Source organism: Oxyura jamaicensis, chromosome 7, assembly GCF_011077185.1.
Source record: "Oxyura jamaicensis isolate SHBP4307 breed ruddy duck chromosome 7, BPBGC_Ojam_1.0, whole genome shotgun sequence".
In the NCBI taxonomy this organism is placed as follows: Eukaryota; Metazoa; Chordata; class Aves; order Anseriformes; family Anatidae; genus Oxyura; species Oxyura jamaicensis.
The window spans coordinates 38,415,655-38,434,138 of record NC_048899.1 but is presented as its reverse complement, the minus strand read 5'-3'; the positions used below and the strand labels follow the sequence as shown (position 1 = coordinate 38,434,138).

Below are 18,484 nucleotides of genomic sequence, written 5' to 3'. Positions count from 1 at the left end.
TCTAACAGTAATTATGCAAGATTGAATCCTGACATCATTATTCATGTGAGAAGAAACCAAAGTATTTTCTATCAGATGTGACTCTCTTTTTTTTCCCCTAAGAGCATTTGCATATGTTATATGTCATAAGATTTCACCACGCTGCATGCACTAAAATTGGCCTGGGTGTCGCAGGAGACACCGCAGGATTCACCAGTCCCGTGAGCACAACCGCAGCTGTACTCTGCAGGGCTTCCCAGCTCCCACACCTTCTACTCGTCTCCCATCCCCGTCCCAAAGCAAGTATCACTTAGGCATTAGAAATACGTTATAAAGCACATGCTGATGGGAAGCCTCTGAAAGCTAAGAAATTCCAAGTGACACATCCCATTGATGGAGCTGATTTATACAGCCGCCCTGGCAATGAAATAGGCAGCTTGAAAAAGGGCCAGGAATTGTAATGGGCTGTTGAAGAAGCAGGAAATGAAAGCATTAAAACTCAATAATAGAAGGCAATGGATTAAAAAAAAAAAAAAATCAAACAAAATGAATTTCCTGCCAAGATGTAAACACATTCACACAGAAAAACAACGGCGGTTAAAAATGCTGTGAACTGCTCTTGCTTGAAACGTTCAGAGCCAGTTTGGAGGAGAAATGAGGGAAGCTCAATGCTACCCGTGGAACCTGGTGTCCTCGGCAAGCATTCCCTTACACCCCACTATATCCATTACTGCTCTGTGCGCACAAGGACTCCTTTTCAGACTACACCAGTATCAGTACTGACCCTGGACTCTCTGCTTGTCTCCTACAGGTCATTCCTAAAGTAATTTTCCCGGTCGGATCGAGCTGAGTGAAAAGGGCCTTGAAGAAAGAAGTGGCAGGGAAACAGGGCCAGGCAACCCTGTGTGACCTGCGGGGCCAGGCCCTCAGCCCCGAGAGCCGCAGCCAGAACACCGCATGCTTCAGTCAATGGAAAACTGAAGTATGGAAAATCTACCTGAAAACCAAAAAAAAAAATTAATCCATGTCTGGATTGAAAAGTATTTTGTTTCAACATGGACTTCCTTTTTCTTTTTTAGATATTGATTTTATTATATTTTTTTTTTGTAGTGATTCTTTTAATTCTGGGCTTTGCAAAGAAAATCAATTTGCTCCTTAAACTTGGTTCAAAATAGGCTCCATCTTACAAATCAAATGAGCAAGAAAGCAGCAGGTGGCTGCTCCAAGTTACGGTGAGCAGCCTTTCTTCTCACACAGCTCCGTCAGCCGGGCAGACCATCAGTTTATAGCTGCGCCTGACACCCAGACCAGGTATTGCTGTGTTCCCACCACTCTCTGTGCATTGGTCCTTCCCACAGCGGGGAGCACCTCACCCCAAATCCTCACTGATGCTGTGATTCAAGCATCATTTGCGCTAAGAAGCCCAGTTCTCTCAGCACTGCTGTATGTTTTTGATGTGGACCAGATGTGCTTCTGCATTCCCATTCTCCTTTTGGAGACCGTTAAGCAGAAAGTTCATAAAACTATTAAATTTATTTTTTTTTTTTTTAGAAAAATGCAAGAACAGTTCAGCTTTGACCATTCATCTAGCTATGTGACACGGCGATAACCCCTGCTAACACCACCTTAAATGTTTGCTCTCTCCAAGGCGAGAGCTGTCGGTTGGGAACCGCGACGTTCCCTTCCAAGCTGGGTAACCTACCTGCCTTCTCCATTTTTAAAACCATGCCTTTCTCTTCAATGACCTTTTTGCAGTGACAGCCAGCATTCCGTATCTCCTCCATCACAATCACTTTTGCTTAATCAAAACATATCTAAAAGCAAGTCTTTTTTTTTCCAAATGACATAGGATCCTGCATTATTTATGTAAGCCACAAGGACGCTGCCACAGTTCCAGCTCTTTAAGACATAAAGCAATGTATCCTGTTGGTTCCCATTCAATAATTTTGCTGAAATGCAGTGATCCGCTGATTTAAAGCTGATAATACAAGACAAGATGCTGGTAATGGTTCATGGTGATTTTTTGTACCATCAAGATACAATTTACAGGGGCAGATTTTTATAAAGTTATCAGACCCTTCTGAAAGCCTCACTGCCTCCCCAGCTGTGCAGCTCAATGACTCATTCCCAAGAGCAGATCTCCTGAACTCTTTCTGCAAACTCTTTATACCTCTGAACATTTCAATTCGACTTTATTCCCCTGGGGATCTCTCTCGGTGCTTTCACTTCATGCTGCCTGCTGCACTGGAAATGCTCGGGGTGAACCCAGCACCCGTGAAAGCAAAGGCCCAGGGATGATGTAGGGGTCAGTAGCGAATTTCTGTCCATTCTGCCAGCGTACCTCAATTCTGACCCAAATACTGGGGGGTCTTGTCCTCTCTTTCAGCAAGAGATTTTGTATTCTGCAAACCAGCTGAGGCTTGATGCCTGTCTTCTTCCACTGTACCAGGCCAAGTGCTCAGGGGTCCCAGCGCCGGAGCTGGAGGAGGCACGCGGCCGTGCTGCCAAGCACCAACAGGTCGTGGCATCAGGACTGCGAGAGCCAGTGCCTCCCACTCTACAGCACTGTCTGTGTCTCCACAAATGCCTGCATCTCAAGTCCGCGTTAAAATGTACAAATAGGTTGAGTTTTAAAAGCATTTTGCACACATTTGGATACTTTTGGTGCCCAAGTGAGAGGAGGGGCTTTTTGAATTGTTTGCTGCAAGCTGAATCTGAAAGCTTCACAAATGCATAGGAAATGTTTGAGATTTCCCTTTCTTAACACCATCATCAAATCGTCTTGGTTCTTTGTTTATTTCTGAAAAAGTACGACTGCCAGGTATATCTGGGGGAATCTTAGCATTACTAAGCTACATATAAATACATGGAAAAGCCTTACTTCTCAGGATTTATATATACATATATTATACATTTAAATACCATAGCTTAAAATAAACTAGAACGTTATTACACGACAAATTAATAACAGCATATAAATAAATAAATAAACCAGAAATGTCCCTTTTTTGACTATTTGTGTCTTGCACTTCCAGACATGGCCAAGGCACCGTGTTCCATCAGCAAGTCTTAACTCCTGCATGCCTTTAGCAGGAGGAGGGATGCCTACTGCCTGCACCCACGGTGCAACACCCAGAAACCATCTCCATATAACTCCTGAGTACAGAAATGTCAAAATGAGTGCAATTTGGCTGGAAAAACGAATGGATAGCAGCGATCAGGCAGCATGGTGCAGCTGTTTCTCTGAATATCCACACATAACGCAATGCTTAATACAAATACATTACACACAACTGCAACATACACATAATACAGGTGTGAGGCGTGTGCCCGCATCTCGCCTGCGGGCAGCCCTGGCTGGGGGCTCCACAGAACCTGACCGAGCCCCCTCCCTCGGCCCTATTCTGTCCATGCCCCCCATGCCAGACCACCGCCACCCGTCATCTGTCCGTGCACCGACACGTGCAAGGAGCACCGAGATCGCAGGGAAAGCTTGCAAGCTGAGCCTGAGTGTTTGCAGGGTAAAATTGTGTGTTAACAGAACTATTCCTGGAAGCAAATAGGAAGGCAGGCAGTGCAACGGGCTGCGGTTTATACCCAGGAGGGGCAGCCAAGCAGCTGCCTCTGAGATACCTTACGTAAGATCTGACCACAGAACACGGTGTATTTCTTTTTTTTGAGCTCCATCTAACGGTCGATGTCGTTTTTACACAGCTACAGAGAAATTTTCCACTAAGGGTCTATAAAGCTAGACCAATAAAAGAATACAGCAAGATCCCAGAGTTAGAAGTAACGGAGAGCAAAATGGGTTGGAAGAAATTGATCTTTTCCTGCAGAACAATCAAAGCAGCTGTTTCTGTGAAACGTTGCAAATAGCTCTTAGAAGGCCATATGGACTTATAAGGCAGAATCATTCTAGCTGTACAGTATTTTCTAGCTCTGCTGTCATGGAAATATGCCAAAACTAAGTTGGCATTTTTAAGCTTAGAACAGCAGAGCTGCGTAACTGCGGGCATCGGGCAGCCAGCGCTAAAACTGCTCACCGTGGAAATCCATTTTCTGTAGTTTGTGCCCTAAATATCCACTGAAAAGCAACCAGCAGTACAATTCCTTATCCAGAGAGATTGCTGTCTATGCCGGTGGTAGAGGAAAGAGCATTTTGCGAGAAACCTTGTTCCGGGCTTTGTGCCCACCTATCGACCAGCGCCTGGTACCTGCAGAAGCTGGCGGACGTGGTGCACGAACGCTCCCTGGGACCGCGGATCCTGGCCGAGGGCTGGCACGCAGCTTGCCTCCTGTGCTGCGCCAGGGGACCTGGCCTCGCTTAGCTCAAGCATGTAAACAGCAATATTCAAAAACTGCTAAAAATTCAGTGTTTATGCAATATTCAAAATTCATCCTTTAAGGTATTTCTGAGATGAACTTGAACTAGTCCAATTCAATAGCCCGAAATCCTGGTATTTTAGGGTGACTGATGCTATTACACTGGAAAACAGATGCGTGCCCACCACTGGGATCCTGCTGTGCTACAGGCAGGAGCAAATTCTCATCCTGGGTGTCAGCACGAGACCCAGCCCAAGCCTTCTCCACTTCCCTTTAAAGCAATCTAGCACTGGGCAAAAATCCACCACCATCTGCTGACAGGAATAAAACGAAGGAAGTTACATGATCTTAAATCCCCAGTGTTAATTGCTGGCATGAACATCCTCAAAAACACTTAAAATTACCAAAATAGTCATGCATTTCGTGTAAGAAGAAAAATCATCTTCTTTACTAAAGAGAAGATTGGCTCAAACTCAGATGTTAAAATCAAGAATGCATCAAAACTTAGAAAGCATATTGCACCTCAGGGACAACTATGGTTGCTATTTCCCTACTTGGCAGTTCAGGGTTACACAATGGCAGGCCTGTCTGCTTTTTTTCTTACCATAATATGTTAGAAAGGTCCAATCTGGAAAGAAGTGCTAATGCCTTCGCGTGAACCTCACTGTGCAAAACTCGCATTCACATTTCAAAGCAAAAGCTTGAAATTAATTTGTTTTCATTTTCATCTGCTGTTTCCTGTTGCACTTAAAAATAATTAATTCAATCATTAAATATTGAGATGCTTGCATGTCTTTTGTATTAATTTTGCGATTTCTCCGTAAGTCACCGAATTTCTACCACCTGCTCTACCTTTCAAAACCCAGAGAAAGCCACGTCCCACCCCACTGCAGTGCCTAGCTGAACAGGTGACTGGTATATGGAAAATGATTAAACAATTTAAAAATCCAGAGTCAATAATCTTCAAGAACCGGAAGAAACACACTTGAGAAAGTGTAACTTAGAAAAAAAATCTTGCTTTCTAGTTCATTTATATATATAAAAAAGTTTCTTTAATTTTACAAGATGCATAGCAATGGCAGCTTTCTAAAGCAGTAGGTAGTTTGACCTTTTCACTCCTCCAAGGATAAATGTTGTGGGACTATGCGAACACTGGTTGGTCGATAGCGTTATTTTGCACTCCTGAGTTTTCCCTACCACGGGAGGCCCCAGGGGCACAGGGACAAATCGGGCCACCCGTGAGGAACCCAGCCGACCCCAGCCCCGCAGCCCCGGTACCTCCGCGTCGTACTCCCAGAGCTGGTTCCCCCGCATGTGGTGGCACTTGAGCATGGTCACCGGGCCGTTCAGCCTCGACACGTCCAAGCACAAGTCGTCCGTGCGAATCTCTTTGTCAGCCGTGTAAGAAAATACCTGGAAAGAGAAATTGTTTAAGGTGACAAAGCGTCAGCAAAACACGGTCCTAAATAATTGCTGATGCGTAATACACAAAATTTCTACTTCGGTGAAGAAAAATGACTTTCTTCTCCCAACACTGAGGTGGTGCCTTGCATTTTGTAAGAGTTTCATGCCAGGTTCTCCAACGGTGAAAGTCTGTTGTACCTAAGAAAAGGAGTATCATGTTTAGGAAAAGAAATTTTATGAGTCAGAAAGCCAGCAACCACTCAGCCTCCTGGGGAGATGCAGTGGAGAAACAGAGCAAAGACGTTTTCAGAGAAGCCTACATCAGGATGCAACTGTGAGCACGGCCACAGCTCTGCTGGCAGACAGACCCCTGCATCTGAAGAATTGGAGCCTTCTCACACTAGCAGTGACCTTAACTTTCAGTACCAAGGGTTATCTGTGTTAAAGACTGATGTGCATGAGTATTTCAGAAATACCAGATCTCTTAATAACACCAGGAAATAAATGAAGGCATGAGAAAAGCATCTGCCAACAAAATCCTTTTAAATTAGTTTGGCAGAACACCTACACCTGTGGCCATGGGTTTGGGAGCTGGAGAAGCCCTAAATAACTTTGACCATAGATCCTTGACAACTTTAATCCACCATGGTGTGCAGCCATCCCTCCTGCTTTTCATCAGCCACACAAGGAGCAAGGTCTGCCCCTTGGAGACAGCGAGGAAGAGGAATAAAATGTGGAGACCAAAGAAGGAGGGAGGAAAGGAAGGATGCTGGTAGAACCGCCAGTATTTACATTAAATTGCATGGCCTGGACACACTCACAGGATCTCCATGCTCCCAACCCACTGCTCAAAACCTCCACAATGCTGCCTGTTCCAGCACAAAAACTTCAAAAAATCCTTTCCTTTGCAAAAGAACAAATTATTTCTCTTCTCCTGTTCCCTGTCCTCAGCACAGGGAGACCAGGGAGCACAGTCTCAGCCTCTCCATGAGGATCCACACCCCCTTTACAAACTGCCTCTGCCATGCTACCAGAGCTCCTCAGCACCACTGCAGCAGGCATTTCTGCACCTAAACCAGCAGAGAAATAGGACAAAGTCTGCAGCTGGTAAGACAGTGTAAATACCATGACACACAGTAAAATTATGATGTCCCATTCAGGTTCTGGTGAGTATAAACCTGTATCCAGACATACAACTGAGAAACAGCGTTGTCAGCAATATGTAAAATGTTCACGTACGCAGTGATGCTTCAGTTAACAGAGGTATAAGAACACAGATGAATACAACATCTGGACATACACAACAATTACTTGGCAATTTCACCCGTTTCTGTAAAATCTATTCCTCTTGCAAAAAAGGCCTGCAGAATAATTAAAAGAGCCAAGGCTGAACTCTGAACCACAAGCACGGCAGTGCCCCAGGGACTGTCTATCCATTGAGACTTTCGGTGAAAAATTTAATTGTACTCACGGAAGAAGAATCAATCAAGCAGCAAATGACAACTTCAGCGCAATAAGCTGAGGGCGGAGGATTTCGTGTCACTTGGAAACGTGACACTTTGCAGTGGTGGGCCAGTAGAGATAATTCTCCCTAAATAACCTGTAGAATTTATATACTGCATAAAGCAGCCAAGGGAATAGAGGCAAGTATTTTGAAGTTGGAGGTTCAGATAAATCATTTAGATCACGGAAAATGAAACAAGCATGCAAAGAAAGCTGTGGAGCCACCAGCTCACAGCAGCAAGACAAAGGTGGGAAAGCAATGGGCTGCTAGGATCAGCGGTCTTTCCATTTTTTATTATTTCTTATTCACAACTCACCAGCCACTCGTCTGGATGAAAATCTAGGATCCACAGGTACAGTAAAGTACCAGCTGCCTTTTGCATTTATTCATCCAGCAATAAATCACTGACATCAAATCTGAGGTTCTCTAAGTGTTGCTTCCACTTAAAAACACGTTAGACACGGGCCAATACTCAGACAGGCTTTTCTCAAGAGGGAAGAGATTTTTAAATACCAAGCTATGAGTGCTCTGCTGAGATCATAATCTGAAGCACAGTGTCTTTTGGAAGGAGGTGAACTGAGTCTACATCAGAAATGTTAGTGTTCAAATGAGTATTTTTTAAAATACACCTTTCCCTTCACCCCTTTCTCTGTGTACAAAAACAAGTTCCATGGCCTTTAAAAATACCGTACGACCTCTCCTCTATTTTGCAAATATCAGCTTTGTCAGTGCTTGCCGATGTGCTGAGGACTAAGTACATGTACTTCCCATCTCATTCATTTACCTCCCAGAAGTATTTAGAAAAGAAAACTTATAGCTGAGGGCTAACCAAGGAAGAGACATGAGTATCATTTTGAAAAGGTTTCTTTGAAAGAGGTACAAGAACAGTCCATGCTTGGGACCAACAGCAACGTCTGAAGGTTTTGGAAAAAAATACTCATCTGTTCACAAATTTCTCATTTATACCATATCACCTTAAAATTCTTCTCAGAATAAAACACGGTAACATCAAAAGCAACTTTCTTCAACCATTCATCATGACCTCAGAAAATCTACCTTCAGTACATTGTTTTGAATTGTTATTATTTTTTGAATAGTAAGCACAGAAGTCAATAAATGATAATTTGAGATAAATTAATAAACAACCTAAGTTAGGACAAAAATACTATTGGAGTTCCTATTAATCTGTTATATCTATATGCATCTATAGAAAAATACATCGCTGGGAGAGATATGTATCCCCCCTAGACATAGGTAGTTCATTTGTAAGTAAAACATTCCCTGCTTTTCCAGCAGTGCTACTCATACTAAATGCAGCACTCAGCATTACAACTCCAATCTGGCACATCCTTAAAAATAATCCTTGGTCAAAACCGGCCCAGGACCAGATTGGGCAGAGAATGTCACGTAGAAGATGTCATGCAGTTTAAATATTGAAGGCCTGGATTAAAGGAACCTTTCACCGGTTCAGCTACCATGCTACCATAATCAATAGCCAACACAAAAAGTGTTTTGGGGGGCTTTGTTTGTTCTTTTAAGTACCTTCAACCAAAAAATTTACTCAATGGTAAAATGCCAGAATTATTTGTTTGCTGTCATGCTCTAAGGGGAACAAAAAAAATGGCCGAGTTTTCTATTAATCTGAAAATCGTTGGTAACATTTGTAGCACAAAGTATTTTTCAGTTGAAGGAGCAGAATTTGGTAGCAGGAATCTCTCATGTACTTCCATGCACACACTGTGCAGATAGTTTATCTTTTACCATGCTAATTATTAAGAGATTTATCCAGTGGCATTTATCCTGAAGCAAGTTCTACTTCAATTTTCAACTTATTTGTGTTGTGTTTTTTATACAGTAAACATATTTGCATCAGACACTTTCTTCTAGCCTCAGAGACATAGCAGATGTTTTCTTCTGTGCTTTATGGAAAGCGAATACTTGGATTTTGTAATGTGTTTCCATTTGCATCTTTCTTTTTCCTCTCTTCTTTGATAATTGCAATACACTGCTCCATTATATCTTTTGAAAGTGTAAGTGATGTCTGAATTAACAATTACAGAAGATGGATTTGAAAAACATGCAGTCTTCAGAAAGAAAAATGAATGCTAATTAAGACAATGTAAAATTATCAGGCCACCATTTCACTAACATCCATATTAATTATAGATATAATTATATTAATGTCACCATACAAAAATAGCGGCTGAGGAACAATATGTCTCGTCTTACCGCTAATTAAATAGTGTATTTCACACAACACATTGCAGGGTGTGACAGGAGAGCCCCTTGCCGTGAGCCCAGCCTCCCGGCACCGTAAGCGCCATGGAGGTGCCGCGGGTGATGTTTGGGTGTCAGGCCTGGCGGCAGCGTGCTGGGCCAGCATGGTGCCAGGAGCCTGGGAGAGAGGCCTCTGTACTCCCCGTTGCTTACAGACCCACGAGCAGCCAGCTATGGTGTCTTTTTAGCGGGTTGCAATGTGTTTACTGACAGGCAGGCTGTGCAGGGGCCAGCACCTGGCCGTCCTGGCGTGCGGCCTGCTCCCATGGGCGGCAGCGGTGAGGGGCTCCCAGCCCTCGCGCCCCCTTTCCAAAGTACGGGCTCCTTCATTATGTGCAGGCAGGGACTCAGGCAGTCCTGTTCACACTGAGCAGCACCGTATTTGACAAAAAGCATGCATTACGACACCCGTTCTGTATTAGGAGAACTACTTTCAGTAGTGATGCGTGACAGCCTGACAGCCGGGCTGGGGAAGCCGTGAGGGCTGGCTGGGGGGCCCTCGCTGCCTGATGGCTTAATCCTCGTCAGGTCTATGCAAGCCCCCACTATGACCGAAGTAGACATTAATAAGGATAAACAAGAGGTAAAAGATTATTTTGGAACAGTTTGTATCTCCATCATTCTTGTCAAGGAAATCAGAGATAGCAAGAGAGAGCCCTGGCGCAGGAACCAGTAGGAACCGTCACGATGGAAGAGAAGGCTCGGTGCCTGAATTAGTCCTTTCCTTAACAGTGAACCCTTCTTTTACCCCTGCAATGTCTCCAGAGTCACACCCCACAAAAAACTCTCACAACTGATACAGTAATTTTCTCTACAGATACACAGAGAAGATTTCTCTGTCTTCTGCTTTTTATGAAGCTGCTCAAAACAAAAAGGAACCATGTATTTTTCACCAATACCTTGACTTAATAAAGCTTACAGTCCTGATATAGACAGATTTATTGCTTATTAGCAACAGCATGTTTTACTGGAGTCAGCTTTTTTATTATTATTATTTCATTTATATCCTTTATTAATATTTTAGAATTGTAGTGGTTGGAAGGGACCTCAAGAGATCATTGGGTCCAACCCCAATATATATCCACACAGCAAGCCTGGGGGCAGATGTAAGCCCTGTAAAGCCAAACCCCACTAAAGCCTACATTTGGGACTAACGTTGGCCAGTCTGTGCTGCCAGAGGTGCCTGAAGTACCAACCACCATTTTATTACTTTTTCAAAGTGTTCCCCTCAATGAAAGTCTGAGAAAATAATTCATTTGTTCAATGCTTATAAAGTGCCAAGCAACACTATTAGCTAGAAATCAGTTGAGTGATCAATACAAATTTGTAGCTGTTTATATATATACACCCACATATATATTGTCCTTTCCCATTCCTTGGTTGACATTCCATTTAGAAAACAATTAGCCAGTGTATTTTGTCAACTCATAAGAAGTCCCATGTGGAGAATACTGTTCATAACCTTTTAGTTTATACTGCATTATGTGGAACTAAATGTGGCAGGTCCATCTGTAAAATCAAGGAAGAAGTCTGCTGAGCACTAAAGACATTTGTAGACTGGACATAACTAAGTACAGAAAAATCTAATTTATTCTGACAACCATTTTAATTATCTACAGAGGTCCCTAAGGTAAATTTTGATTTCACCTTTCATAATTGATTTAAAATATTCCATTAAAAGCTGCAAAGAAAGCACTTTTCCTGTCCTCAGATTGTTTACACGTTAAACATCAGAAGTCACCTTACTAAAACATGCAAACTGATGCTGACGGCACTACCATCCAAGAAAGATCCAGGACTCTGACAGTTACAGTGCCAGTTACATCACTTTGGGGGGGCAAAGATTTAGATATTTTGCCCATTCACTTTAAATCTCATCTTTATCAAGTGTAATCACACAAATCACCTCCTCAGAAGCTGGTCACTGCTGGGCAGTGCCGGGCATCGACCTGTTCACATGGGAAAGCTCATACAAAAATTATTCCACTGCTCCCTCTGCCTCAGCCACCAGTGCCAAGAATTAATTTATCCTGGTGCTCGGGCCCACAGACCAAGACAACACTGTAATTACCAGCAGCTATCATAGCCTGAAATCAGTAGTTGCAGCTACATTAAATGGTCCGAGCATGAAAGAATGAATAAAATTGCAGAAAAGATGCTGGCTGGCAGCACCTACTGGAGACAGGGACAGCCACAGCGGAGCTGTGCTGCAGGAAAGAGCTTCCCAGGTTGCTAAGGAACTGGCTTTTTGTCACATTCTGAAGATGGCACTGGGAAAACACACGTGGAATCACCGCTTTGTGTGAGCGGCAAACACAGCTTCCCAATATCAATTCCTTTGTCCTCCACAAGGGAATCTTTTGTCCTTTCTTAACCACTGTTACTGCACAGGGGTTTCAAGTGCTTTCAGCATTTTGCACAAAAACCACAGCAAAAGCTGACTTTTGGCTCCACGGGGGTGGCAGGGCTGTGGCTGGCTTGTTTGTTTTGTTGGTTTGGTTTTGTTTCTCAGGCTGCTGTCACTTCGTAATGGATGGCTTCCTACACATCTGCAACAAAAGCTGATAGTGCAAAGCATTTCTCAAAGCCTTTCTGAAGCATCTCTTCCCTTTCCTCCGGAGAAGCAGCATCACACCGAATTCACGCTTCCTAGCAGGTACAGCCAATGCTCCTGTCCCGCACCTTAGCTACCCAGGCTTCGTTGCTGCAATTTTGTACATCCAGTGCTAGTTTTCCTCCATTCCCTGGGGACTATTTCTGCCAATTTAAAGAAGAAGCAATTCAGTTTTCACGTAGACTCTAAAAATAAGTCACTATTCTCATTCTGACTGCGTTAAACAAAAGATGCTGTTATTTAACAGCCAGGCACTGCTCCTTTGTTCCCTATTAATCATAGTTATTATGATTGTGCTGGAGATCACCGAGAGCTCTGCTGTGCTGCACCCTGAGAAATCCAGCGTGTCAGACAGTTCCTGCCCAGAGGTTTATAACATCAATACATAAGAATGATGTAAAGTCTGCAAGGGAAATCATTTATCAGCAAAATGGAGTAGCCAAATATCAGAAATAATTAGTTTTGCTCATGATGGTTCTGTTTAGAGGACAAAAAGCTACACATAGATCAAAATCAGGGAAAACAGGAGATTGCCAAAGGTGAAAAAGGCAGGAAAAGCAAAGAAGGGCTGGTTAAGCAACCTCCAGGCAATCGTTTAAGAAACCTACCATTTATTTAAGGTACTACAATTAAAAAGTAAAACCAAAGCATGACACTCACAAAACCTCTCATGGGCGCTGTGTTTCTGCACCCAGCGCTCGCTGTATGGACAGGCTGCGGGTGGCCGGTCTGAGACCAGCTGCAGAACGCCACCAGTAGCACAAACGAGGGTCCAGCTGTCACCGAGCTCAGTGTTTTGTTCAGTTACACCTTGTGCCCGAAGTGCTGAATGGCTGTAGCCATTGATAAATTATCCAACTAAAAATGTGAGGTATGACTGCTGTGTTTTAGTGTCTTCTATGGCCAAAGCTGGAGCTTTCAGCAGAAGGCTTACGCTCAGGGTTTGAGGTGTCCCTGCCCACCAGGCACAAACATCTCCGCCTGACGCCTCGGAAGGGAGGACTGCTGTGTAAGAGAAGCCTCGAGAGGCAGGCAGCTCACACGCTTCTACCTATTCTCAGCAACAAGTAATCTACCACAGCGTACAAATAAATTCTTCCAGAGGGAGATTTTATGAAAAATCTTTCTACATACTGCCACACGAAGTGCTCACGTTTGAGAGGCATTTGAAAATATACACGTGCTGTGAATGGGGGAAAATGAAAAATCTATGAAAAACCTACGGAACAGAACAGTGTCTGAAAGACTCATTACTTAGAGCTAACCAAGGAAAAAAACCTCCAACAAGCGTGGGCTTTTGTCTTTGTTTTTTTTTTTTTTTAATTGTCAGTGAGTACTGAGCCTGAACTTTCCGTATGAAGCACTGCCAGAAGGCAGTGGTGCTCGCCTTGCCTGCTTACTAAACCCTATAAAACACCAGTTTTTCTGATGGCAGCCTGCAGCAGCAGCCCCAGGCACGGTACCACTGAGCAAACTCCCAGTGGATGCAATTCCCTACTCACTCGAAAGGGATCTGGACAAAATGCTCCCCATTTGCATGGAAAATGGCAAAAATCCCCCGGACTGTCGCTTCGGTGGAGCTCTGGCTGATTGAAGCTTCTTGTTAAGGGAAATGCAGGACGATGGGGACTTGCTTGTAACTTGGTCTGCTCTTTAGAAGGGGAGGGAACGGTGCCACAGCCCCTCGCTGCCCAGCACAGCCTGGACACACATGGGGGAACTGACGTGAGAACCCGGGTGGGAACCTGTAGGGGAACCTGTATGGGAACAGGAAGGTAATCCTGGGTGGAAACCCTCGTGGAAACCCGTAGGGGAACCCACGTGGCCCCGAAACCCTGGGCTGTGCGGGATGGCTGCGTCTGGTGGCTGCTGTGCACAGCGCCCCAGACATCCCCGGGAGGAGATGCCATTGCCATGGCAACGCAGTAAAAGACTAACCATCGCCCCGTCGGGATGACTGCAGGCAGGAAAAGCAGAGGACTGTTTCGCCCAGTACCAGGCCAGCGAATGGAATGAATTTCCTCTAAAACGCCACAAAGCCAGAACCTCACCAGGCGGGTGTGCACGGCCTCCCGTGCTGGGAGAGCGATGCGTCGATGCCCAAACCTAGTATTCTTGCCATTAAAGCCCTATCCCCGCTGCAGCTGATTTGAAGACGGGATTTTGAGGACATGTGCATTTATTTTCCATATAAAGCAAACAGTTCTAAGATCACAATTTACTGCATTAGATTTGCAGCATTTATTTAGAGACTATCAGTACTCCTAACTCAGCTGTGACTCGGTGACTGAAACACGGCCATCAGAAATGCCGATGCCAACAATATAACAAGAAATCCTCCACAGTTCTGTAATCTCAAAACAATTCCCAAATGAGGGGCCTCAGTCCATGTACGTCATTTTTAAAGAATTTCATATTCTTAGAATCTTATTATCCTCGAGTCCTTTAAACCACTTTGGGAGCTATGAGATATTTGCCCGTGCCTCCAGCTGGATAGCACACATGCATCTTGCTCGGCTCTAACGAGCTAGGTATTATTTTTGCTTCATTTTCATTCTGAAGCAGTTTTGTTCCTCAGCTATTTTTATAACCGTACAGCCCCTCCGCCCCCAGCATTTACATGACTTAGCTCCGTTCTAATTTCTCATTATAACAGAAGTTAATAGAGATAACTTTTAATGGGAGTTGTGTATGAGCTCTAACGGGTGCATAATGTTCCGCATGTAGGTCAGACACTCCTAGCAAAACCTCCACAAGATCACCGATTGTGCTCCTTGTTCACACCAGTGCAGGGGAACAGCGTCCCTTCTGCAGGCGTACACAACCCATTTATCTGCAGATTCTGGTCGATGTGAGAAGTATAAAGGAGACTGGATCCATTTTATTTTTTTTTTGTGTGTGTGTGATTTGAGATATATTGGCATAGGAAGGCTCAGAAAGAAGAGTTTGGTGTACCATTGGTTAGGGTTTCTCTAGGATCTGCAGTCCATGCGTACACTCACAGCCCAGCTGTCTTCATCCCAGAGCCTTGCAGCCCTCTTCACCTCACACGGAGGACCAGAGGGTTTGCAGACAGGGCAGCTGTCGTTGTGGTTCTGTCCTTCCCACAAAAGTAAAGGGGTCTCCCTACCATGCATTCTGGGAAAGGTATACCATGTATACCAAAATCAAAAGGTGTAAACTGAATCTTGATAATTTCTGTTAGATACATAGATATTTTTGTTATCTGTATTTAGATATTAATCTAAATATTTAAATAAGTAATAATTAATAATAAACATTTAAGTATTTAAATAAATATCTATTAGATAAATAGATAAATTAGATAAATAGATAAAATCTATTAAATCTAGATTCTTACCTGTTTCATTAAAAAATGTATTTTCCCCTAACATCAACACATAAACTAACATCCATGAGCAAATTTTTTAATGTCAGTATCAGTAAAGATGTTTCTTTGCGCACTAAATAACAGGAATACATTCAGTGTCTTCACTCAGATACTTCTCTGGGCCTACAAATGCAGGACCTATGGATGTGAACCGCTTTGTTTTCAAAACGGGGAGCTGTTACTTGAATCAACGGCTTTCTGAGTACCCTTAAAGTGCCTAAGAAGCTCAAAATCCCAGAAAGTTTGGAACTGCCATCAATACGTTTGCTAACTGCCGCAGCTCTTTTTTGCAGTGATGCAGCACAGCCAGGTCCGAGCTGCGGTGCCCGAGGACCCACGTGTGTCCAGCACAACCAAATCACAGGTGCCCAGCACAAACCTCTTGCCTGCGGTGACACGAACGGCACTTGTTTCTGCAGAGGGAAAGGACTGCTGACAGGTGAAACTGCAGCTCCTGCATTACTCTGGGTGAATTCTAACCAGTTTTTCCAGATAACTATTTTGCCCCTGGTTACACAGCAGCAGATTGAAGCATTTACTGTACAAAAAAACATATTTTAGCATTTATTTTTTATTTCGTCTTTACCTGATTTCCTCCCATGCCATGGCAGTTGAAAATGCCCACTTTCTCATTTTCCTTGCGGCCCATGTTGTCTAAGCACTGGTTGGTGTCAACATTCCTGATCTGAAGAAAAGGAAGAGATGAAATGTTCCATAAAAAAGTATGTCTCTAAATGCCATATTTGCACAGAAAAAAAATACATAACTGTGAGCTGCAGCAAAAAGTACATTATCTATGCATTCAGCTCTATATAGGAGGGCTGCACAAACCTGGGGCTCCTTGCCACTGCCAACAGCACGTGGCGACCTTCTTGCTAATGGGAGGAAGGTCAAGACACGTCTTGGGCCTCGGTGCTTTGGTAAAACTGGTGTGAACTGTACTCTGAAACTACTTGAGTGGCATTTAGCACACGCCTCAATCATCTCTAATTCCCAGTGCCACTTTCAGAGGCTTAACAGGCACGGCGGTGGATTGCGAACCGGTGCTCACATGGCCGCTTCTTCACCTGCTCCAGCACTGTAATCACACAGGCCAAAACCACGCCACCTTCTGTTGGGGAATAATCCCTTGAGGCTCGTGCTCTTCGTTGCTTGATCCCCCAAGAGAAGCCAGCAGCAGGGCTGTATGCCCTCGGGAGCCTGCTGTGACCCATGGTTTTGAGCCCTGAGCTGCCAGCTGGCAACCCCCCGACGGACCCCAGCACTGCCCATCAGCTCCCCACACCCATGACCCCGCAGCAGCAGTGGGGACGAGCCAGCTCGTAAAGAAATAATCCTGGCAGTCAGCTCAGGCGCCCAGCTGAGACTATCAGGAATTTTCCTTGTTAAAAAGCATCACAAATCTGGGAACTGGCCATTATTCCAATCCTGAACAGCAGATAAATGAGAAAACTCCCTGAACTTCATCTTTGTTCTAAGAAAAAACATTTGTTTCACATCTTATGGAGCTACTTCAATTTTCTCGAACTCATTTTCAAGAAAAGCTGCAGTCAAGCCTCTTCTTCTTAAATCAGCTTTTTGTAGAAACAGACTGTCAAGTGTTTTCATGAGATTTTTTTTTTTTTTTGCAATCCCTCGATTCATTAAAACAGAGGGCTAAAATGAAAAGTGACTTGAAAACTCCTCTATGATTATGTCTCAGCTTTACAAAATAATTGTCTTGCTTTTACATTCTATTCACTTACAACATTAAATGAATAAAATACAAAAATATTTAGCATTCACCACATTTGGCCAAAAGCTTATGCCCTATCTGAGGCATATTTTTGTTCATCTAGGAAACTCAAATGTAGCACAGTAACTGCATATCGGTTATCTTCTAACTGAAGGGGAAATTTAGTTGCAAACGAAGTCTTCAGGATCTGCCTGGCAAGTCTCAGATGAATAAAGCTGCGCCAGCTACCGAAGAACTTCAGTTCCGTACAGCTCCACACTGTGGAAATTTCGTTTTAAAATTGTGCACTTAGTTTATAAAAGCCACAGTCATATTTCAGTTCACTGCTGGAAGAGAGGAAAAGTACTCTGAGAATACACCTCAGATGTTTTTAAAATTCTCCATTACTGCTGATGAGGGGACTGGAGTTTTGGGTGTAAAAATCCACTTTACTGCTCAACTGGCAGTCGGCGGCTGCAAAAGTCAAGCACGAGTTTTAATTCATAGATCCTGCCTGAACGCCTGTTTCCATAGCAACTGAGGCTGTGTTGTTAAAAATAAGGTGTTTTAATAACTATTGTATTACTTCCTCATACTTTTATTTTCCAGTCTGACAATATTGTACAAATCCTTATTATTTGACACTTGTTAGATGAGTTCTTTCCTTGCTGTAAACCCGTGTTTCACTTCATTTTGTCATAGTTAAACTCAAAACCCTACTGTGGCTTTTATTTTTCACTACAATTGCAAGCTTCAATAGCAAATTACTTTCCTGGATGCAATAAAGCCATTTGCTCCTTTGATTGCTATTCTATCAGTAGCTACCTTAACATCAAAGCATTCAAGAGCTTTCAGAAGTCAGCTGAGATACAACTCAATAGAATATTTTTAACAGCAAATTATCTGAATTTTAAAGAGCCTTCGGTTCTTGGTAGTACTCGAATCATCAGATTATTAGGAACGTCTGTGATACCCAGCTCCAGGCAGCCTCGGCAGAAAACACTGTATCAATGAACAAACACATTTCATTAAAAAAAAAAAAAAGAGAAAAAGAGGGGGGGCAAAAAGAAGCTTACTTTCTATTCTACATGGAAGTGATAAATGATGGTGGGAAGCCTTTTCAACCATTCCACAATATTTAATCATTTGAAAACATTCATCACAAACCCTGCTTTTCCAATACTTAATTTAAAAGATGGATTTTTAATGGTGAACACCTTCATAACAGCAATACCCCCTTAAAAAAGATTTAGCATATATATAACCTGCTCAAAATAA

General features: G+C 43.4%; 1 protein-coding gene across 1 annotated transcript in view; it reads right to left on the bottom strand.

Annotated features, from left to right (window-relative positions):
- GALNT13 (polypeptide N-acetylgalactosaminyltransferase 13) overlaps positions 1-18,484 on the bottom strand; it is a 103,300-nt gene that overhangs the window by 5,848 nt on the left and 78,968 nt on the right. Inside the window, exons 10-11 of the mRNA XM_035331821.1 lie at positions 16,079-16,177; positions 5,581-5,715 (exon numbers count right to left, since the gene is read on the bottom strand). Of these exons, the coding sequence (XP_035187712.1) occupies positions 5,581-5,715; positions 16,079-16,177 (234 nt within the window). The remainder of the gene's footprint in view (positions 1-5,580; positions 5,716-16,078; positions 16,178-18,484) is intronic.